This window comes from Talpa europaea (genome assembly GCF_964194135.1).
Source record: "Talpa europaea genome assembly, chromosome: 4".
NCBI classification, from domain to species: domain Eukaryota; kingdom Metazoa; phylum Chordata; class Mammalia; order Eulipotyphla; family Talpidae; genus Talpa; species Talpa europaea.
In genome coordinates, this window is record NC_140070.1 from 132,305,783 (window position 1) to 132,330,607 (window position 24,825).

The 24,825-nt window shown below is 34.0% G+C and overlaps 1 protein-coding gene across 4 annotated transcripts in view; it reads left to right on the top strand.

Annotated features, from left to right (window-relative positions):
• NCAM2 (neural cell adhesion molecule 2) overlaps positions 1-24,825 on the top strand; it is a gene marked incomplete at both ends in the record, with an annotated part of 418,249 nt that overhangs the window by 272,930 nt on the left and 120,494 nt on the right. For all 4 annotated transcript variants that reach the window (XM_084232218.1, XM_084232219.1, XM_084232221.1 and 1 more), the window contains 2 exons: positions 14,351-14,468; positions 23,079-23,239. In XM_084232218.1, coding sequence (XP_084088344.1) covers positions 14,351-14,468; positions 23,079-23,239 — 279 coding nt within the window. The remainder of the gene's footprint in view (positions 1-14,350; positions 14,469-23,078; positions 23,240-24,825) is intronic.

Consider the following 24,825-nt stretch of genomic DNA (forward strand, 5'->3'; position numbering starts at 1 on the left):
CAATGTTCCCGTGGGAGGGACATGGATCCACATCCCATTGATAATGTGACTTGCTCTGATCAATGACATGTCAGCAAACATAATATACACTTTGATTGAAATCAGGCTTCAAGCCTCTTGCTCTTTTCATTCTGCTATAAATAGCATGACTTTCTCAGAGACTTATCTTTTGCATTGGACACTGTGGTGAAGACATGTAGAGCAGGTGCAGATATGTAACATAAATAAGAATTAAATCACATTTTTTTAAGCCCTGAGATTTTAGAGATATTTGTTGTCACAAATAAGCAGACATTCAATCAATGAATTTTTCCTACTAAATAACCAATTTGAACATTCTCTGACTTAGGTGGACTTATGAAATCACTTCCCTATGCCTCAGATATTTTGTAATTCTACATTCCTCGATGGTGATAATTTCTTATAATTTTTTCAACTTATTGAAATATTGGGAATTCAACTGAATAATTTTTACTGTATATTTAATTTTATTTTTATTGCATATATATCATTCTATATATTCCATAGGTATGTATGAAGTGCTGGCTATGGATTTCACATTATGTGATATTGCAAACAAAGTCAGATGTTGTTAAGTAATAGGGATATGTTCTGAGACAGGTGTAAGGAAAGTTGGCCAGTGTTTAAAAATCATAGAATGTATTTATTAAACCTAGTTATATAGCTTAATATAAACCCAGGTTTCATAACCTAGCCTTTTGGGATCATCTTTAGATATGTGGCCTGCTGTTGGACAAACTACCGTCATGTAACACCTGACTTTATTGCAGTCCTAAAAGATCATGGTTACTCTCAAGACACTTACAATTTCATCTCAGTAAATTTAAAAACTCAAGTTGACCATATTTGCTTATGATTGATGGAGTAGCTAGATGCAAAAGCATGTAATTACAATTTTTGTCATCTTCTCAGATTCTTTGATACTAAGAATGGGTACCTACTATAGCCCAAGAAGAGAGTTACATGATATTTTCAATAAATCTGAATATTAAAAGTATTATTTTATAGAATATAGAAAGGGGAAATACATTGCAAACATAACAGTATCTACAAAAAAGTAAAGAGAATATGGAATGTCAACAAAATTACAATAAGTTAACTGTTACTGGAACATTGTATTTTGGGGAAGAATTGATGGTGGTGGGAGCCAGTTGGTGTATGGATTAGCTGTGGACGCATTTGGAAAGCATGGAGGATTGAATTATGGGCATTTACGGTTTTCTTCTATGCTACAAAGATGAGCTGTCATTGAGGAGCAAAAAGCTTAGATGAGTAACTAAGTTGACAGAAGGATGGAAGAAGAGAAAGAAAATGAGTTCAAGTGAGAGAGAATGAGGATCTTACTAAAAGACAAGAAAATGAAGAGTAAGGGTCAAAGTCAGGTAGTACTTAAAGTAAAACTGTTGTGATGCACATGTGTCAAAGGGGCAGAAAAGTCAAGAAGACTTACAGCGTGGTTTCTAGACCGCCAGGGAAGTAAATACAAGCAGACATTATCAAACAATAAAGTGTGAACTGAAATATACCTGCTGAATGTAGCAGTTGAAAGGTTGAAAAGACTTTACAGTGAACAGTATCATTTGAGTTGTGTGGTAAAATTCAGTCAATCATGTCTTTGATTGAATGTACATGTACAACTGGAAAAGGAAAGTATTGGAGGTACAGTACCTATAACCATGGCCCTGTGGCATGGGGTTTCAGTCTCAGCACTATCAAGCTACCACCTCTGAAGCACAAGTTCAATCCCCGGCCAGGGAGCTGACCCACATGGTACAGCAGATCTCTCTTGTCTCGCCCACTGCTCCCCTCAGTGCTGTATTTCAGTAAATCCACCTGTTCTGCTCCCCACTCTGTTTCTGGTGAACCCTCTCACCTCACACACCTCTTGCTTACACCCTAGTTCTTCTACAAATAAATAAATATTTTTTTTAAAAAAATGGAATCACCTTTTAAATGGGAAGCATTACAAATTGAAAAACTAGATCAAGGGGTTGTTGTTTTCAGCAACAACAGTAAGGACAGTTTCAGTAAGGACAGTTTACTTTGAACATAAAGAGATTATTTTTAGTGATCATCCTAGAGGAAAAGGGTCAAAATAGGTGAGGATGTAGATTAAATCAAAGGCAATTCTGCTCAATAATTTGAGACTAATCCTGCCACGTGAATTTAATACTCTATTTCTAGTCATCTGGCTGCCTTTAGCAACCATTGATTTATTCTTGGCATTTCTTAAATATTTTCTACATGTTTTTGTGTTTATACCTGCCCTCAGCATGTTAAGAATCCTTCTTTTCATTAACTTTCCAGTCTCTGCCTTCTGTTATTAGTAAACCTTATTACAGTATTATTGCTGAATTGATTAGCCATATTTTCTATAAATTCCTAGATTTTTTTATTTTTACTTTTTTATTATTATACAGTACACATGCATATGCATGGGCCGCTTACATACATCATGTGTATATTCTTAAAAGATAATTAAAACCATTTATTTTCCTTTGACTAATGCCCAACCTCACATTATATACGCAGCCCTCAGTTAAATCAAATGCTCTACAAGACCACTCAGAAAATTTTCATATAGATGAAAGACCTGGGAATAACTTTTAAATTTGAAATATAGTCAATAGAGGGCTATTTTTATAAAAAGCTCTTTGAAGTTATAATGATTCATTATTTTCTGAATCTTTTGTAAATTTGTGAAGAATGATTCACTAACTGCCAGTTCAAACTTGGAATAATGGAGGCAAGAACAATTGAGAGTGGATGAAAAACACCTAGTACTGTAATTTTAAAGCAATTGTGTCTTTAGTCTTCCTTTGAACATTAAAATCAACACTGAATGATAATGCCTAGAGACATTTGTCCCTGTGAGTATCACAACCTATAGTGTACTTTGTCACTGCAGTGACTTTCAGGCAATGATTTTGTGTTCAGATCCATATCTAGCCATTTCTTAAAGTTAAAAAAAATGACAAAATATTTTAAATTTTATGAAAAGTGAAAAGCCAGAATTTTCCTGTTTACATTTTTACAGTATTACATAATACACAGCATGTATGAAAATAGAAAAGACATGCATAAATTAATCCATTGTATGTCAATAATATAATTAAATCAGCCATGCAGAGACATATTTGGTCATTTTAATGACTGTGACTTATAAAGGAACTTATAATAATAATATAGAATATTTAAATGACCAAAGGGTCAATAGTATGCATTTATTGAAATCAGCATATGCTCTGATTTTTATTGACAAGTTTTCCATCTAATGATTCAATTAATTTTCACAAATTACCAATCTGGGAATACAAAGCATGACAATGGATGGGTGAATGGATGGATAGATAGATGGAGACAGAGATTTTTTCCTTAATTCTTATGCAAATATTGTTTTAGAAATTTCCAGAAAATAGAATATTAGTGATAGACAGACAGGATAGACAGACACACAGACACACACATCCCATAGAGAGAGAGAGAGTTAGAGATTTAGAGAGAGAAAGAGAGAGAGATAATGAGAATGAATAACTTCAGAAGGATCTAGGCACATCTTTCTTTGCCTTTCTTCTGAACATTAATCATTGGTGTGAATAGTTAATATAGTTTCATACCTTTTTTCAATCTGTATCCCTTTGCTCTCTAAAATTTCTTAGATGCACTTAAAATGGAATAATGTCTTATTAAAAAGGCATAATTTTTCTTATTTGAAAAGCATATATTCATTTTCTATCATATTCCCTTTAATTCCTGATTAAAAGAGAAGGTGGAATTTTCTTACTCTTTAAATCAGATCCTTACTCTGAACTCATTTCTTCTGGAGGCATTTCCAGTTGTTCATGTAGGGATTGGTCTTTGTGTTTTTTCTCTAAAAACAAGACCACCAACAGCCTGCTGCCCTTTGAGCTCTCAAATGAAAGACTCCAAGCTCAGATGCTAAATTGTGTCACCTAGACACATAAATCCAACCTGTCAAATGCTCCTTTTTCTCAGGGTTTTCCTTGATTCCCTCCCCTTCTAGTTGGTGGTGTGCATGGCCTTCCACCTCATTCAACCTTTGTCTCTGCAAAGTCACCTGTTGTAAAATCCTCACCCCATTATGCGACCTGTCCAAGCAACAGCCAATCGTGTACTATAGCCATCTTGTAATTTTATCTTTTTCATTAATCAGTCATGAACTATTCAAATACTATTATAATACTCCTCCAAAATACTGTTATCAGAATGTCTGAAACTTGATCATTGATAATTCTATGAATATGTTCCTTTTTAAAAAAAGATTTATTTATGTATGCATACAAGAGCTGGGTTGTAGGTAAGAAATGTGGGGTGAGAGGATTCACCAGAGACAGAGGGGGGAACAGAACAGGCGGATCTACTGAAATTCACTACTCAGGGGAGCAATGGGTAAGTCAGGAGAGGTCTGCTGTGCCACCTGGGTCATCTCCCTGGCTGGTGGAGGCAGGGGATGGAACTCATGCTGCAGTGGCTGGTGACAGCTCGACAGCACTGTCTTTAACCCCTGTGCCACCAGGGAGGCCATATGAATATGTTCTTAAACCTGTGCATGTATGTTAATTTTTTTTAAAGATTTATTTTTATTTATACAAGAGCTGGGGTATACAGGCCAGAGCCGTGGGAGGGTGAGAGGATTCACCAGAGACAGAACAGGGAGCAGAACAGGTAGATGGACCAAAAGCACTGCTGAGGGGAGTAGCAGGCGAGACAGGAGAGGTCTGCCTAGCTATGTGGGATTCTCCCTAGCCGGCAGCGAATTGAACTGCCACGGTGGAGGCTGCAGACAGCTTCCCAGCCCTGGGCTCAACCCGCTGCACCACCAGGGAGGCCCCATTTACATTAATTTTTTAAAAAGATTATTTATGCATACAAGAACTGGGGTACAGGCCAGAGGTGCAGGGGTTGAGAGGATTCACCAGAGAGAGTGGGGAACAGAACAGACAGATTAACTGAAATACACTGCTGAGGGGAGTGGTGAGCTAGGCAGGAGAGGTCTGCTGCACCATGTGGGTAGCTCCCTGGCTAACCAGGATTGAATTCATGCTGCAGTGGCTATGGATTGCTTCATAGTGTTGTGCTTAACTCCTTGCGCGACTAAGGAGGCCCCAACGTTAATTTTAAACACATGTTCTGACTTTTAAGTTATTTTCTTGGTAGTTTATGTGGTTTATCTTAATTTTTTAAGTATTTCATTCATTACTGCATTAAAATAAGGTTAAACTCATCCAAGCCAAGCCAACTTATAAATTCTTTAATATTTTAAGCAATATATGTAACAAAAACATTGCATGATTATAGAAATAACTTGGTGAAGGTAGAGGTAGTAGAAGCAATACATACGGGTTGCGCAACAGAATGAGTTCAGTTCTAAGACATCTTTCAGAACTTTTAACTCTTTAGTACAGAAAAGGCTGCTAAACAATTTAACACAAAGCTTGCTGGATCACAGTACACATACAGAGGCCATTTCAAAAATAAAATTGACCCCAAAAGGCTATTTGTGCCTTGTTTTGAACTTGAATAAGCTTTACTGACATCTAAAAGTGAATCTTCTAGATTTCCTTTCGTGTTTACAAAACCATTTCCAAACAGGTTGTGAGTTAGTAGGAAAATCTCAGGTGAAAGCAACAGACTGTGAGGTTGACATGCCACAGAAATTAAAAGCAGTGAGTAAAAGAACTGCATGTTAAAACAGGCTATTCCTAATGAAGTCTAGTTTTCCATTTTACCAGGCTTTCTAGAGACCCATCAGCTGCCCAATATGTCTTATCTTAAAATGCTAATTTGCATCATCAAATTGTGTTTAACTTTGTTTTGTAACCCAGGTGATAATCAAAACTTTATGACTAGGAAGTCATTACATTTATAAAATTACTGAGAATCCCCGTAAGTTTTGTTTCGTTGATTTTATCTATTATATTTAGATATTAAGACTGAGATTTTAAAATATTTGATTAATATATTTAAATTCATGCTAATTTATTTGTAAAAATTAATAATATCCATTTTATTCTAGGTGACATTTATAAAAACTCCATTTGGAAAAATAATGAAACTTTGGCTCCTTTTACTTTTTTTTTTTTTTTTTTTTTTTTGCTGGTTTCTCTAATGTGTGCCTTAACAGAAGGCAGGTAGTTTCTCATATATGCTGCTGTGTTCAGTCTTTTGTGATATATTTTTTGAACCTGAGAAAAGGACTCTTTTTAGATAAGGAGATTATTGAATTTTCCTCCATTAGCAAAATTCAATAACTTGCTTTTGTGGGAGATAATCCATCCTCAGATATGTGATTATAAAACAGAGAGTTCTTGAACACTGGATGGATGTTGAGAAGCAAGGGGCCCTTGAACACTCTTTGAGGGCCTTTGCTATCAAATAGTGTCAATTACAGAATGTAGTGTGGAAGAAACCATTAAAATACCTATGTTAATGGTGAAATTAGTCCTCCGAAATCTAAAATTTTCAGTTTTTTTTTTTTTTTTTTTACTTAATGCCTCTTCTGTATTAACTTTGACCTTTTTATTAAATTATCACCTCTGATTATGGAAACAAAAAAAATTTCAAAGAAATGTTTTCAATGCTTTCAACTATGATTTTTCTTCAACAAGTATTTTATTTTTGGATTATAATGCTCTTAGACATTCAGCTATGAATTAGTTTTTTATTAAAGTATAAAATTATATATTTCAACTTGTGTTGCTTTATATTATTATTAATTGATGTATTCTCTGGTTATAAAAAAAATCATTATTTGAATAGAGTTATGTGGTGGAAAATTGCATAATTATCACTAAGGGCAACTTGAAATATTTATTGTCTTCCTCAGTCAAAATTATATGTCCATTTTCCCTTTAACATCCATTTTATTTCTGGATAATTAGCTACAGCATTGATTATAGGTAATAAAGTTTGTAAAAGATAAATATTTGGACATGTACAATTAACGTAGATCCAATAATTTATCCACAGGGTAGAAAACAGCAATTTTAAGGGACTGTGGACTTTGGGTGCTTTTGTGGTGAGAGAACTATTATGTCCACTCCTGAGGGGAGAAATCATATACTTTCCAAAAATTAACAGTGATGTCAGAAAATAAAATAAGAGCGAAATTTAAAAAAAATGCAATTTGAAACAGTGAGAAAGTTGTCGATATAGTAAATGAATATCTCATTTATTTGCATTATTAATTTGAAAAAAGAAATGTGGTACAGAAAAGGGTATATTTTATAAAAGGAAGAAAGAAACTAAAAATGTCTAATATTTGCATAAAGAAAAGTAAATAATATTAGTGAAGTCATTCACAAAGAAAGGTGTAAGTATAAGAGTGTAGTGTCTTTTGTATTCATTTTTAATTTTGAGCCTGTGATTATGATCTATTTTAAAAGCCAAATGAAATTATTATAATAATCAACTTTATTTGGCAATAATCTTTTTTTAAATTTTTTTTTAGAGATTCATTTTTATTTATTTATACAAGCACTGGGTACAGTCAGAAGTGCAGGAGTGTGAGAGAATTCACCAGAGCCAGAGCAGGGAACAGAACAGGCAGACTGACGAAATACACTGCTGAGGGGAGCAGCGGGCGCAGCAGGAGAGGTCTGCGCGCCATGTGGGACCCTCGCCGGCGGTCGGGGAACAAACCGGCGCTGGAGAGGCTGTGGGCAGCTTCGCAACCCAGCGCTCAACCGCTGAGCCACCAGGGAGGCCCTGGCAATAATCTTTAAAATGCAGAAAAGCATAATGAGTGGATTTAGAAGATGTGTTATATATGCACAATGGCAGCTTTAAAGAAAAAGAAGATAAACTATTGCCATTTGCAAAAAGTGGATGTAGCTTAGGATATTATTCTATAAGAGATATGTCAGATTGGGTCACTAAAATGTGGAATATAGATGAAAAATAAAAAAAACAAAAACAAGCAAAGGGTCAAAAAAAACAAATTCTAGAAATCTGACTGTAAAACTGAGGCTACCAGTGGGGTCGGAAGAGGGTTGAAAGCAAAATGTGGAGGGACCCAATGTACTATGGGAATGAAGGACTATGAAGGACTATGGGACCCTCAATGGTGGGTGTGAGATGGTAACATACTTCTGAAGAGGTGTGTTCCTATACTTCTGAATCATATATAGTATTATAACCAATATTGGCTTAATTAAAAAAATACAAAATGGAATTTTAAGTACCAATGGAATCTTTTCCTTAAATTTCTTTTAGAGCAATATAAAAGACAAATTTGATTCTTAACTATGTTGCTACCTGATACTATCAAATAAAATGCTCAGATAGGTTTGATTTTAAAACTCAGCGAATACAAGTGATGTTGAACATTTTTTCATATGCCTGTTGGCCATTTGCATTTCCTCTTCAGAGAAGTTTCTTCATCACTTGTAATCAGGGAAATGCAAATCAAAACTACCATGAGATACCATCTTACACCAGTGAGAATGGCACATATTAAAAAAACTAGCAACAACAAATGTTGGCGAGGTTGTGGAGAAAAAGGAACTCTCCTGCACTGTTGGTGGGAATGCAAACTGGTCCAACCACTATGGAGAGCTGTGTGGAGATTTCTGGACCCACTAAACATAGAGCTTCCATATGATCCAGCAATTCCACTCCTAGGTATTTACCCAAAGGACACAGAAACATCAATTCCAAAGAACACCTGCACCCCTATGTTTATAGCAGCACTATTTACAATAGCTAAGCTTTGGAAACAGCCCAAATGCCCAAAAATAGATGACTGGATCAAGAAGATGTGGTACATATATACCATGGAATATTACTCAGCATTCAAAAAAGATAAACACATGCAATTTGCAGCAACATGGATGGCGCTGGAAGGGATCATGCTCAGCGAAATAAGCCAAAAAGAAAAAGAAAAATACCGGATGGTCTCACTCATAGCAGGAATCTAGAAAACTTAAATAAGGGATCAGGAAAAAGAATAACTATAAGAAAGTGAAAATCAAAATCATCAAAAAACTATGAACCAGAGACACTTTTTGGGGGGTAGGGGCCGGGAGGGGAGGGATTGGGGTCAGAATGGGGCATGTGCAGTTGTATGGGGGAATATAAAAATAAAATTTATTATTTAATAAAAAATAAAAATAAAAGAAAAGAAAAGAAAAAAAGAAAAAAAAACTCAGCGAATAATTGTAATCATATTGCTGTTTTACACTTTTTAAAAATTAGGCACAGATATGTGCATGCCAATTATTACCAATTTCAATCAAGTACATAAAAATATTGATTAGATTTTGTGACATGGCAAGAGTGTTGACACTCAGGATTGAAAACAACTACAATTATCTGAAAAGAACTGAGTATATATATATGACGTATGCACTTAGTTTACTGTAAACAATGAGCTATATTTTCTTTCAAGATAAAATTATAACGATTAATTTTCCTGTATGTCAGTCATTTGGTATTTTATATGTATTAAATCATGTAGGTGTTTTGATTACAAAAAAAAAATCTTACTGTTATTAACTTTAAATTAACCAACCTCATAAAATTGTGAAAAGAGAGATTAATGTAATGGACCATCAGCAGTATTAATGAAAATTGAGAAATGTTAGAAGATACAATATTTTTTGAGGCAATAATGATGACCAAAGCAAGTAAAGTTATAAAACGGAGAAAAATGAAATGCACATGTGGTATCATTAATACCTCATAAAATAACAATGAAAAGTAACAAGTTATCAAAGTCATAATAAGATTATATTCTAATATATATTCTATATGATTTGCATGACTTAGTGTATAGGGAGAGTCTACATAATAGTAAAATGCCAATTTTATACTATATGATAGTATAAGCTATATGCAAAATTGTTTAAAATGTAAATTACAAAATGAAGATAATTAATTCCTAACCAAAGAAAGATTTTTGAATAAACTGAAAAAACTGCCATTTTCTAGCATTCCTGAGTAATATGAATTAGCATTGCAAATGTGATTTTACTTTTTCTCTCTTCAATGTGTATATACAATGGAATGAACCATGTGCTAATGAAGTATTATAAGGACCTGAGGGGGGGGGAAAAAAACTAAATTACTCTCCATATACACTGAGAATGACTATATAGATGTTGAAACAACGAGATACTTCAGTGTTAACTTGTTCCAATTATTCTTGTGGTCAGGGCATAAGATAGCTATATGGCTTCCCCTTTTATTCCTAAACTTTTTTACTAATTGTAGTAAAATTTACATAAGATAAAATTTACCATTGTAACAGTTTTTAAGTGTAAGTCAGATGGCATCTATACATTAGTAGTGTTACCCAACAATCACCACTATCCACTGGTACATCTCTTGATCTTGCAAAACTGATAGTCTATACCCATTTCATAATAATTACCCATTTTTCTCTTCCATCGGCACCTAGAAGCCACTATTACAGCACTATTACAGCACCTAGAAGCCACTATGATTTTGATTTCTCCAAGTTCATGAAAAGTAGAATAATAGAGTATTTGTTTCTGCCGTTGATTTATTTGACTCCAACAATGTCCTCAGTTTTCATTCATTTTGTAAGTTATATCATCTCATGCATACAATATATCTTGTTTATTCATTCATTCATTGATGAGCATTTGAATTGCATCCACTATTTTAATATCGTAATTAATACCACCATGAACATGGACACAGAAATATTTCTTTGAGACATGCTTGCAACTCTTTTGGTCATATACCCAGAAGTGAAATTGCTGGATCACATGAGTTTCTATTTTTTATTTTGAGGTACTGCCAAACTCCTTTCCACAGTAACTCTATTATTTTACATTCTCACCACAGTTCTAGAGTATCAGTGTACCCATATTTTTGCCAACAACTTTTTATTTATTACTGTCTGGTCTCTTTTTATTTTAACTTGCAGAACTCCCTTGAATATTTCATGTAAGGTGAGTCTTGTAACAAATTCTTTCAGCTTTTGTTTATAGGAATGTCTAATAAATTTCATCCTCATTTTTGAAGGAGTTTTCCCAGCTATAGATTTCCTGCATGTCAAGACTTTTTTGTATCCTTCTAGCACTTTGAATATATTGGCTCACTATCTTCTGTCCCTCAAGGTTTCTATGAGAAATCTTTTGACTATGTTATTGAATATCCCTTATATATGAAGAGTCACTTCTCTCCTGCTGTTTCAAGATTTGAATCATTCATCTTCTGAAAGCTTTACTTTAATATGTCTTCATCAGGTCTACTTTGAATTATTCTTAGTTGCAGTTTGTTGAGTTTCCTGGAAGTTTATATACATGACTAAATATTTAGCATTTCTTCAGATGCTTTCTTTTTCCCTATCTTGCTCTTCCTCTTGGGCTAGCACAATGTTATTTTGGTCAACTTGATCTTGTCCCACAGGTACTTTAGGCTCTTTTCACTGTTCTTCAATCTTTTTTAAAGATTTATTTTTATTTATTTATACATACAGGAACTGGGATGTAGGCCAGAGAGGTGCGGGGGTTAGAGGATTCATCCAAGAAGAGTGGGGAATAGAACAGGTGGACCCACTGAAACACACTACTGAGGGGAGCAGCAGGTGAGACAGGAGAGGTCTGCTGTGCCATGTGGGTCACCTTCCTGGCCCAGGGTTGTATTCATGCTGCAGTGTCTGGCAATAGTTTGATAGTGCTGAGCCTTAACCCCTAGTGCCACCAGGGATGCCCCCTATTCTTCAATTTTTGTGTCTGCTCCCCCATCAGATTCAAGAATTAGCATTGTCTTCATTAATATTTGCTGATTTTTTTCTTCTGCTCACTCACTTCTCACTTGCATGCATCTCCAATGAATTTATATCTTCAATTATTGTTTTATCCAGAATCTAGGTTTTTTTTTCTTTTAAGCATTTCTCTTTATTGTTATATCTCTTTTGTGCTAGCTTGTTTTGAGTTTCTCCACATTTACCATTAGTTCTTTGAGCATCTTGATTTTTATTAAATATAGGTATCCTCAGGTTATTTACAGTAATGGTTTGTGGATTTCCTTTTTTCCTCTTTGAATGGGTAACATTTTCATGCTTTGTATGCCTTAAATTTTTGTTTGAAAAACAGGCAATCTGGGGCCTCCCCGGTGGCACAGTGGTTGAGCGCTGGGCTGCAAAGCTGCCCACAGCCTCTGCAGCGCCAGTTCAATCCCCGGCCACTGGTGAGGGTCCCACATGGTGCGCAGACCTCTCCTGCCATGCCCGCTGCTCCCCTCAGCAGTATATTTCATCAGTCTGCCTGTTCTGCTCCCGGCTCTGTCTCTCGTGAATTCTCTCACCATCCCGCACTTCTGACTGTACCCAGTGCTTGTATAAATAAATAAATAAATCTTTAAAAAAAAAAAAAACACAGGCAATCTGATCTAACAATACCTTTGCCATGGAAATCAGGTTCTTTCTTTTTTCCCCTAACCCCATGATATGCTGTTATTGGTTATTATTTTTGCTTTTGTAATTGCTGTAATTAAAATTGGATGTTTCAGGTATAGTAAATGCAAAAAAAAAAGTATTTTTAAAATGCTAGAGTAGATATTGATTTTGTGAGAGCAACAAATTTGAACATCACTGTAATCCTTTTTACTTAATCCAGCTCAGCAGCAAATTTGGAATCACTGATTTTAATGCTATTATTCTTCAGAATAGTAGAATAATTCTGAAGAGTAGGATACACTTCAAAATATTTCAAAGTATGTAAATATCAATAGTAATATTTCTCTGTTAATCTATGCTATAAGAACACTGATAACATTAAGTGTCAGTGTATCATAAAACATAATACAATCTGTCAAGTCTTAGAAATCATTTGTCATACATCAGTTTATAAGTAAGAAAATTATGGCAATTAATAAATTATGTGTTAGGTTCATAACAGTCATAGGACAAGAGCTAGAGCATATATATAATTCTCCACTTGGAAGGGTTTCCATTTATGTAAATGTTTTAATGAAAATGTACATTAAAAATTGTATGTTTTCATCATTATTCTGTAATGGATTAAAAGTCTTTATTGTTATAAAAATGTAGTCATCATGTTCTTACAAACACATTTATAAATAACAAGAGGGAAAGCAAAATGTTTTGGTCAAAATGTTTTTATCCGTAAATAAAAGATAAGGAAATCAATACAGACTGCCAGACTTTAATGTACTGAAATGCAGAGTTAATATTTGAAAAAAATGTCCATCCTATTGTAACACCAGTAATTATTATATTACTTTAGAGACAGCATGTCAGATCATGCCCCTTGTATCTAAATTCATAGAGACAGAAACTTGATTTATTATACTTAATTACCAAGATACATATCAATTCCTAACCCCACCATCAATTGTGATAATGCAACATCAATGCTGACCTGAATGCTATTGTAGAGATACTTAATTATAATCACACTTCTAAATGCCTGTCTGATCATGTTGTTTAGGATATGTGAAAAAAAAAGTATCTGTTAATACAATGAAATGTAGGAATATAATTTTGTCATATTCAATAGAAAATCATAAAAGTGTGCATTAAATCACAATGTATTCTTTACTTTGAAATTTAGTTTCTGTTATGGATGTTATTGATTGGTTTACTGCAGACAGTGCATTTTAGTAACAGATCCAGCATGTCCAAAATGTGCAGCATGTACAGTTTTTGCAATGTAATTAGTCAGAAATTGGGGAAGCTTAATTTTAAAATTGAATTGTTCATGAAAATCTATTTTATACTCTATGGCTTAAGCAGTTTCTCTTCATAAAATTTTCTATAGTTGTTTGAGAAATTAAGTGTAGTTAATCAGAAAGAACATTATGGTTTGACACTTAATTTGAAAGCCCTGTCTTGAAGCAGTGAGTGATTGCTTGCAGAACCATATACACAGATGAGAATCCAAATAGGAAATCCATTTATGCTCCAAGTAGATTTCAGTATTGATGTTAGCCAGGGTGGTATTGGGTGTTGCCTGTCATTTTGTGAGAAATAGATCATCAAATTATGTATTTACATATATATGTACATACACATATGGGTGTGAATTTATACATACATATTGCTATAATGTCTAGTTTATTGCTTCCTCTAATATATTAAAAATGCTAAAATTCCATTAAATTATCAAATTATGTTATACATTAGAAGGTAGATAGTGATTTAAACATAATTTTACTATGTAACCAAGTCAGTCTTATTGAAATAAATATATAATAATAAATCAAGTTTTAAAGTGTAGCATTAAAAAAACATAAAAAGGAGTGATAAAAAGTCCCAATGTTGTTGGTGAAATGTTTTTTATCTGTACTAAATCTATGTTTGTCTCGTTTTCAGTGCCGCCAGCAATCACAATGCCTCAGAAATCCTTTAATGCTACAGCAGAGAGAGGAGAAGAGATGACATTTTCCTGCAGGGCTTCTGGCTCTCCTGAGCCCACCATCTCCTGGTATAGGTGGGTTATGATTCTTTTCCCTCTGGCTTCTGGAAAGACATGTATGGCCTTATAATTTTATCAAGAGGGAAAACATTGCTTTAGAGTTTCATACAAAAATTCTACTGCTTTTTCTTTTAGTTAAGCTTGTTACATTGCCTTTTTTTTTTTTTAAGATTTTTCCATTCATGCATAGAAGAACTGGGGTAAAGGCCAGAGGTGTGGGGGTTGAGAGGATTCATCAGAGACAGAGCAGGGAGCAGAACAGGCAGACTGACTGAAATACACTGCTGAGGGAAGCAGCGGGCAAGACAGGAGAGGTCTGCTATACCATGTGGGTTGCTCCTTGGCTGGCTGGGCATCAAACTCATCCCACAGAGGCTGCAGATTGCTTCATAGTGTGGTGCTTAACCCCTTGCGCCACCAGGGAGGCCCCTACATTGCCTTGTCAAAGAGATCAATTGAGTGATTTAAATGAAGTCAAAAACTGCAACTATAACCTGGGTTCCTCTCTATACAAGGGCATATTTTTGACCCTAATGGGCCCAGGAGCCCTGTTACTGTTTCTAACATTTTGTTCTTAATGCCAGAGAATATCTAGAAATAGGAAATCCTAGTATTAATGGCAACACTGTGGTATATACACAAAATCATATTTTTATTAGGATATAATTTTGTATGTTTATTAGCATAACATATTATTACGCAAAAAGATTATTCTATCAAATTATATTTCAAATTGTTGAAGTTTTAAAAATGTTATTTCATCAAATGAATAAACTCTATTCTAACTCCCATTTCAATGTTCACTTTTATGTATTTTTTGATTTCTGAATGTTACTTGGTTTCCATTCACATAAAACAGATATCAAAATATGCCATCATTTTAGGGTGTGACTCAAACTGCTGAAGGCCATTAATGTCTAAAAGTGGGCAATCCTATAAATCCATATTATTATACATTCAGGTTATTACTCATCCATAGCTATAAATATTTATAAAATCACTTCTGTGCTTCACTAACCATCCAGTGGAAACAATTAGTAAAAATTATTTCAAATTGTTGAAAGTGTCCATAGTAAGAATTAGGTTTTTTAAAACAATTTTAAGGAAAATAATTAAAATTCAAAATTACTGGTTTCATTACTCTCTGAGAACTTGCTGATATTATCTACATTTCAAAACCTTATCCATTTAATATAGCTGACAGTATAAACAAGATATTTCTCCAAAGAATGTGATTTTACATGTTCCTTGAAGATGTTAATTCCTATGTTACCAGCTCATGATATTTTTTAAAGGGACTAAACCACACATAATCATAATATCTCAGAGTTCTGTTTTTTTAGCATGTATTCTGAAGAGTCAATATTAGATCAGATTGCAGTACAGAAAAGCTCTTGGATAATTCATGACAATGGATGGTATTGTTCTAGAAATTTTTTTTTGTAAAGAGATAAGTATTTTCTTGTCAATTTTACTAAGTAAGATCTTTACATCTATAATGGAATCATTATCCTCCAGTCTTGAGAGAATTATGAGGAATTAGAATATTTTCACAGGAAAGGCAGTTTGGAAAGGCCTGTTCTTTTCCTCCCTCCCCTTTCATTTATATTGTAAAGCCATCACAAATGTATTTTTCTGTCTTTTTTTTAATTCCGAAATGGTGTAAAGAACTAAAGAAGGTTCTGGCTTAGAGGACAGCTGTCAGAATCAATTGTCTTCCTTTAACCAAATAATTAAAAATAATTAAAGGCAGTTCTGACAGCATCTAAACCTAAACAGACTAGAAAGTAGTTTGTTTGAAATCTCAACTGGAAGGCCCCCTCCATGTTTTGCTTTAGGTAAGAAGTTACTTTCCTTCATCCCGCTTTTTTTTTTTTTTTTTTTTTTCGTGGGACCCTCGCCAGTGGCTGGGGATCGAACTGGCGATGCAGAGGCTGCAGGCAGCCTTGCAACCCAGTGCTCAACCGCTGAGCTACCAGGGGAGGGCCCCCACTTTTTTTAAAATAGATTTATTTTTATTTTCTTATATTATTAATTTTTGTGCAATATTTGATTTCTCCCCTCATGTTTAGCCCCAGTAATTCTCCCACCACCATGGCACCCATGACCATAGTTGGTGGTCTAAAATCTCATGGTCCTTATTTTCCTTCCTTCCTTCCTTCCTTCCTTCCTTCCTTCCTTCCTTCCTTCCTTCCTTCCTTCCTTCCTTCCTTTTTTTTTTTTTTTTTTTTTGTGGGACCCTTGCTGGCGGCCAGGGAACGAACCGGCGCTGCAGAGGTTGCCGGCAGCCTCCCAGCCCAGCACTCAACTGCTGCACCACCAGGGGAGGCCTTCATGGTCCTTATATTCTTTCCAGACAAACTTCCTTTCTGCTTAGACTTTTACTCTTAAAGTTTAACATTTATTTAAAATTCTCATGTTTTAGTGAAGATTTAATTAACATACAGACTAGGATAAATAATATGCAGGAGCTAATATAATGCATGATTTAAATCCATAGTTTTTTAATTTCCCATCTTTATTTGACATTAGTTTCATCCCTCATGGGGATAGTATAATGATTGTTCAGTAGCTGGATTTCAAATATGTAATGTGCAAATAGGAGTATATGGTAGTAATATTAACAGAGTGAAATTACTATTAGAGGGAAGTTTCTATTTTGACATATTTATCTGTAGATATGTAATCTTTGCTAAAAAAAAAAAAAATCCCTGTAAGAACTAGAAATTTAGGCAGCAGCCCCAGGAGAAAGACAATAATACCTGTTGCATAGAAATAGTATTTCCGAGGGATATATGTGAAGCCAGTAGAGAAAATTGTTAAGGACCAAATTTTGGAAGAAATAATACATTTTCACAAAGAGAATCAGGAACACTTGGTGACAGGGAGCCACTGAAAAAGCTTTTTCTACAGGTTTTAAATATCATATGGATTTTTATTGTGAACACATTATATAGGTGAGTTCCATTGACTTCCTAATATTAAAACAACTTCAGTTCCTTAGGTTAGACCCATTCAATTGTGATAATAAATCATAAGCATTGCTGGAATCAGTTTGCTAATAATTTGTTAAAAGTTTTTTCATTTGTAGTATTGAGAGATGCTGTTCTACTTTGTTCTTGTTCTTGACTTGACTGGGATCAGGGTAAAACTGGTCTAATACTGGGTTGTCAGAAAAGTGATGATGAATATTTTATGTTTTCAAGCAAAAATGCATCATGACTTTTCCAACAACCCAAAAGAATGAAAAGGGATGTGTTTGGTCTGTTTTTGGTCGAATTTATGTGTAATACTTACTACTGTTATTTAAATGTTTGGAAAAAGGTTCAATGAAACAATCTGTCACAGGACTTTTCCTCTACAAATTCTACAAATTTAATTTTTTTATAGATGCAGGTCTGTGCAGAGAATATATTTTTCTTTAATGATCGTTGGTAATTTAGATTGTTCCAGGAATTGGTCCATTTCATTTATGTTGAATTTATTGGAATAAAGTAGTCCCTTGTCACATTCGTAACTTGTATTTTATCTAAACTTCATTCTTATAGTGATAACTGGTTATTTATTCATTCAGATTCTTTTTCATTCAGATTAGTCTACATATTAGCTTATACATTTAATGATTTTCTTGATCATGTTTTGGTTTCAATTACTTTGCTTTTATTTTGCAAGTTTCTGTTCTATTAACTTCTGTTTTTATATTTTATTATTGTCTTCTTTTCTGCTTTATCCTTGATCTTCTCTTTTTCCTGTCAGTCGCTTAGGATGGATACTTACAAAATTACAACAGATTTTATTTAGTTATACTTTTTAAAGTGTAAACATTTATTATTTTTCTCTTTAAACACAACTTTAATTGTCCCCTACTAATATTGATATGTCATATTTTCAGTTTGTTCAGTTAAACCTTTTTAAAAATGTGTTTGTTATTTTTCACATTGTTTATTTTGAAGTGGGTTGACTTATTGCTAAATATTTGGGTATATTATATATATGTACATATAGTTCTGCTATAGATTTCTATATTCTTTAGTTGTCAGAAAATATATTTTGTATGATATAAATTTGTTTAAATTTATTGAGTATCATCCTTCAAAGTATCAACTTTGTAGTGTTCAATGTATACATGAAAATACTGCATATTTCACTATTGTTGTATGGAGTAGGCTAAAAATATCATATAGGTCAACCTGGTAGATAATATCATCCATGTCTTCCATGCCTTTAGTATGGAAGTGTTTCCTTACTAGTCTGTTTCTGTGCCCAGTTTCAACTGTTTGCTTCACATATTTGAAACTCAGATAGGTACTTTAAGAATTACTTAATGATTTTGTTTAGGAATAATAAAAATGATACCAGATAGAACTCTGTCCTTTTCATTATTTTCTTAATTCAAGTAACATTGGTTCCAACACTATATATAATTTAGAGATGTAAAATCACACCCTTCAGGCAATCATAGTCCTCCACCATAGTTCACTGTCTTTCTGTTTTCCACTTGTTTTGTCTTCAAGTTCTCTAAATTATATTCCTTTTTCATTGTGTTCACTGTTTTTGTGTTCTGTAATTTATCATCTTATCTTAAATCCACTGGAGTAGTTTTCATCTCTACATGCTTGATGGAGGTATGTCTTATGTCTTCCATATCTCTCATGTCATAGTCATATTTGACTGACTTGAACATATAATGGTCATTTTTACTAGTTTTATCTTTTTTTTCATTTGTGGATCACTTTTATTTCATTGATTATTTTATTGCCTCACTTGTTTATATCTTTTTTATTGAATTCTAGGCTGTTGGCATTTTATGTTTTGAGATTGTGACTATGTTTGTATTATTTTACTTTTTTTGGATGTGTTATATTAATTGCAAAAGTTTCATCCATTTGAGAGTTGCTTTACAGACTCTTCTTCAGTCTAGGGCTAATTTGGCTGTCTTGCTAAGGTACTATTCCATTAAGGAGGTGACTTAATATATCCTGTGTTATAGATGCTCTTTCTACTCTGGATGGCTGGGATACAAATTTTTCCTAATCCTATGTGATCTATTAGGGTTCGTATTCTCTTTTTTAAGATTTATTTATTTATTTATACAAGATCCGGGGTACAGGCCAGATTTGTGGGAAGGTGAGATGATTCACCAGAAACAGAACGGGGATCAGAACAGGCAGACTGACTGAAATACACTGCTGAGGTGGGAAACCTCTGCATATCTCTGTCACCCACTTTTTTGTACAGTTTTTTCTTCTCACACTCTCTGACCCTCAAATTTTAATCCCTTCAACCTCCCATAAATAAAACATCTTTCTTCCAACTCAAATACACAGCCTAACTCTTTGGGTTCTCCTTGTCTGCACTGTAGTTTGGAAGCTTTGCTGTTCTTGAGCAAGCACTCTTGAGTGGTACTTGTTGACCAGTGTTTGAAAACTGTTATTTGACCAGTATGTTCAGTAAGTATGTTTTTTACAATGGAAGATAGGGGTGGGTAAATATTTCCCTTGTTAGTCATTATAGTTATAGGTGGAATTATCCTCCCTTCATCATTTCTCTCAAATTTGTAATCCTAACCCATGTTTCATATGCTTGATGAAGGGTGACTTAGAGAAGTGATTTGAGTTTTAATGAATGAGCTCATGGAATTCCATGATTATCCACTAGGAGTCTTTTTTTTCAGATAGCATTCCACAGAAATGGACTATGACTAATTAGTATATCCCCTCTAATTTGTTTGGAGAGATACATTGAAAACTATTATCTGGGTTATTATCTTTTTTATCATTTTAATTTTTTTATAATTCATCCACTCTTTTGAAGGAAACAAAAGCTTTATAAACTGATTTCCCCTCACATCAAGTACAAGACAAGAAATGTCCACCTTCACCATTATTGTTCAACATAATACTCGAAGTTCTAATTAGATTAGTCAACAAAGAGGAAGATATATAGACGTGAATAAAAATTAGGAAAGAAGTAAAATTATTATTTTTGGATGGCATAATAATATTCATAACAAAACCTAATGAATCCACCAAAAAACTATTAGAAATAATAAATCAGTACAGCAAGGGAGCAGTCTACAAAAACAAGTTGTGTCCTTAGATCACCTCAGTTCTTTAAATCTATCCATCACTTCAAAACCCAAATCAGAGGGTTTTTTTTCTCATGAAAATTCTTAGAATACATTAGTCATCTTCCTAATAATGTAGGTTCCCCTCATCCTTTCCCCCAAAGCCACAAAAACTTAATGAATGAATGAATAGGATCTATATTACCTTCTATGAATTGAAAGTTAGAATAGGAATCTTTCAGCATGAAAGTAACCATGGCTCACTCCTTTGCTACACTTGAAACATTTACCACAATATTTCACAAGGTGTGGAAATAATCCCCTTTATCAGAAAAAAAAAAAAAAAACAATGGAATTTAGCTAATGTGCTGTTCATTTTATTGGGTGTAACTGAGTGTTCTTTTCATTTGAAAATTCAGAGTTGGGAAATTCATACTTTAAATTTTAGCTTTATGATTTGTCAGTGAGAATTGAGAAGAAATGATGAAAATGTTTGGTCTAACTGTATTTCAACTAGGTAAATAATATAGGGAAAATTTTATATACCACAATTGCTAAATTCTCTAATGTACTGTTGTTACTGTTAGGAAAAAATGAATACTCTCCATTGAAATGATTAAGAACATATTTAATCACTAATTACACTGATATTCTTATCCCTAAAACTTAAACAAAAATGCTGAAATGTTTTTATTTTTTTATAGTTGTCAATATTAGATTGCAAAATCATCATATTTATATAAAGTTCAGGGTACTATATATAAATTTGCTATTAGTATTTTATAAACTCTAATTTTGTACTCGGTCCTCTTATAAAATTTTTGCACATTTCATGATATATTTGCAGATGTCAATATAAACTGGAAAAGCAGATGTTGCTGAGACACAGAAGGATACAAGTATATTTAGAATGTGTGCCAGTGCTTTCTGGAAAGTGATACAAGAGTTAACCGGAAGATCATTTAGTATATAAGAGAGATGTTCTTTCATTCTAGGAAATATATTTGTAATTTTTTTAGAGATTTATTTTTTAGTTCAAATTTTTATGCATAGGTAAATCACCACACCCCTAAGAAAAGATCCTAAACTTTTAACATTAATAAATCATACAGTGCATTCAATCATCCAAACAATTCAATCATCAAAATATTTTTATAAGAAAGATATGAAGGAGAGAGGAAGAAGGAGAAAGAAAATGACGAGGTAGAGAAGACAAAAAAAAATAAAATAGTGGCCCTCCCCGGTGGCACAGCGTTGAGCACTGGGTTGCGAAGCTGCCCGCAGCCTCTGCAGCGCCGGTTCAATCCCCAGCCACCAGGCATGGGTCCCACATGCCATGCCCACTGCTCCCCTCAGCAGTGTATTTTGTCAGTCTGCCTGTTCTGGTCCCCGCTCTGGCTCTGGTGAATTCTCTCACCCTCCCATTCTTCTGACTGTACCCAGTGTTTGCATAAATAAATAAATAAATAAATCTTTAAAAAAATAAAAATAGGGCCTCCCGGTGGCGCAGCGGTTGAGCGCTGGGTTGCGAAGCTGCCTGCAGCCTCTGCAGCGCCAGTTCGATCCCCGGCTGCTCCCCGGCCACCAGAGGAGGGTCCCACATGGCGCGCAGACCTCTCCTGCCGCCCGCTGCTCCCCTCAGCAGTGTGCTTCGGTCCTTCTGCCTGCTCTGCTCCCCGCTCTGGCTCTGGTGAATTCTCTCACCCTCCTGCGCTTCTGACTGTACCCAGTGCTTGTATAAATAAATAAATAAATCTTAAAAAAAAAATAAAAAAAAATAAAAATATATATTAAATAGTATGGGGATGACAGGTGTGTGTATGATGTATAATAATGTTTCAGACATCTTAGAGAGACTTGTAGAAATTGTTTCAGAAAGAAATATTAAAATGTTTCTTACTTTAGGATAATTTTGTTTTCATAGATAACAAAGGCTAGAATTAGAACAGAATAAACACTACTTCAGTTCAGAGAGACCTTGGAAGGAAGAAAATTATGTGTTTAAGATTAACAATTTTTTTCTTGTCATTAATTAATTAAATCATGCAGCATAATTCCCATAACTAAATTTTCAAATATTTCTTTAACCTTATTCTTTTATTGGCAATACTATATGCAGTATAAATTAATTATATATTTAATTTGCCTTTACACTGAAACTTCTTTAAACAGTACTTCCACAGGTATTCTTTAAAATGTGTCACTCAAAACTAGTAAATAAATATATCTCACAAATATGTGTTGCATTTCCAATATATGAAGTATATATAGAATTAAAATCAGCAAAGAAAAATGTTTGACTATTAATAAAAATACAAACTGAGTCAATGTGTTTTTCTTGCCTAAGATTAGTATCAATAAATGTTATGCTTGTCACTAACTCTGAACAGTTTTCAAGTACACTTGTAATATTTTACTGAACTACTAAAAGTGTATTTTGATTGTAATATAGTCTTGTCTGTCAATGATAGTCATCATGAAATGATTGATGACTACAGTTGAGTATGATCTTAGAGCTAAGTCAGGTTTATGAAGATCAACTTTTGTTTCTTCCTTAGGAATGGCAAGTTCATTGAAGAAAATGACAAGTATATATTGAAAGGAAGCAATACAGAACTCACTGTCAAAAAAATAATGAATAGTGATGGGGGCCCTTATGTCTGCAGGGCGACAAATAAGGCAGGAGAAGATGAAAAGCAGGCATTCCTTCAAGTCTTCGGTAAGTATTATAGCACAGTGGTTAAAAATGTGATGTCTGGAGGGAAATATAAGTCAAAGCCTACTATTTTTTAATTATTATTTTATATATTTTTATCATTTTTCGTTTTTGTACCATGTATGCATTTCCATCTCGGTTAAAAAAAAAAAATCCTACTGTTGCACTTACAGGAACTGTTTAACATTCTAAAATTTAAATCTCCTCCCTCTCACTTCTAAAATATATTTTTAAAATTACAGTTACCAGATGAACTGCATGGAATTGTACATATAAATTCTTATCAAATATTGGCAGACACATAAGAGAGGTTAGGAGAAATTAACTTTAATTACCAAAGTAGGATCATAAGTCTTTAAATGACACATGTTGGGATCAGCTTTACTTTCAATGCACTTTAAAAGATAAGATCTTTAAAGGTGTAATTAAGAAACATGGACCTGCATCTAATTCAATATAACTTTTTAATATATTCATAAAGAAATAAAATATAAGTATCTTCCATATTAACCTAACTCATATTGCCTTTTTTGGGAAACTTACAGAGAATTAATACATATTCTTTTTTTTTAAATAATAAATTTTATTTTTATATTCCCCATACAATTGCAGCCCCCCCATTCTGACCCCAATCCCTCCCCTCCCGCCCCCACCCCCCTAAAAGTGTCTCTGGTTCATAGTTTTTTGTTGATTTTGATTTTCACTTTCTTATAGTTATTCATTTTCCTGGTCCCTTATTTAAGTTTTCTAGATTCCTGCTATGAGTGAGACCATCCGGTATTTTTCTTTTTCTTTTTGGCTTATTTCGCTGAGCATGATCCCTTCCAGCGCCATCCATGTTGCTGCAAATTGCATGTGTTTATCTTTTTTGAATGCTGAGTAATATTCCATGGTATATATGTACCACATCTTCTTGATCCAGTCATCTATTTTTGGGCATTTGGGTTGTTTCCAAAGCTTAGCTATTGTAAACAGTGCTGCTATAAACATAGGGGTGCAGGTGTTCTTTGGAATTGATGTTTCTGTGTCCTTTGGGTAAATACCTAGGAGTGGAATTGCTGGATCATATGGAAGCTCTATGTTTAGTAGGTCCAGAAATCTCCACACAGCTCTCCACAGTGGTTGGACCAGTTTGCACTCCCACCAACAGTGTAGAAGAGTTCCTTTTTCTCCACACCCTCGCCAACATTTGTTGTTGCTAGTTTTTTTAATATGTGCCATTCTCACTGGTGTAAGATGGTATCTCATGGTAGTTTTGATTTGCATTTCCCTGATGACAAGTGATGTTGAACATTTTTTCATATGCCAGTTGGCCATTTGCATTTCCTCTTCAGAGAAGTTTCTTTTTAGCTCTTCTGCCCATTTTTTGACTGGATTATTTTCTTTGTTGTTGTTGAGTTTCATCAGCTCTTTGCAGATTTTTGTGATCAGTCCTTTATCATTAGTGTTGGGTGCAAAAATGTTCTCCCAGTCGGTGGGGTTTCTCTTTGTTTTTGTTATTGTCTCTTTTGCTGTGCAGAAGCTCTTTAATTTGATGTAGTCCCAGCTGTTTATCTTTGCCTTCACTATCACTGCTTTGGGTGATGTGT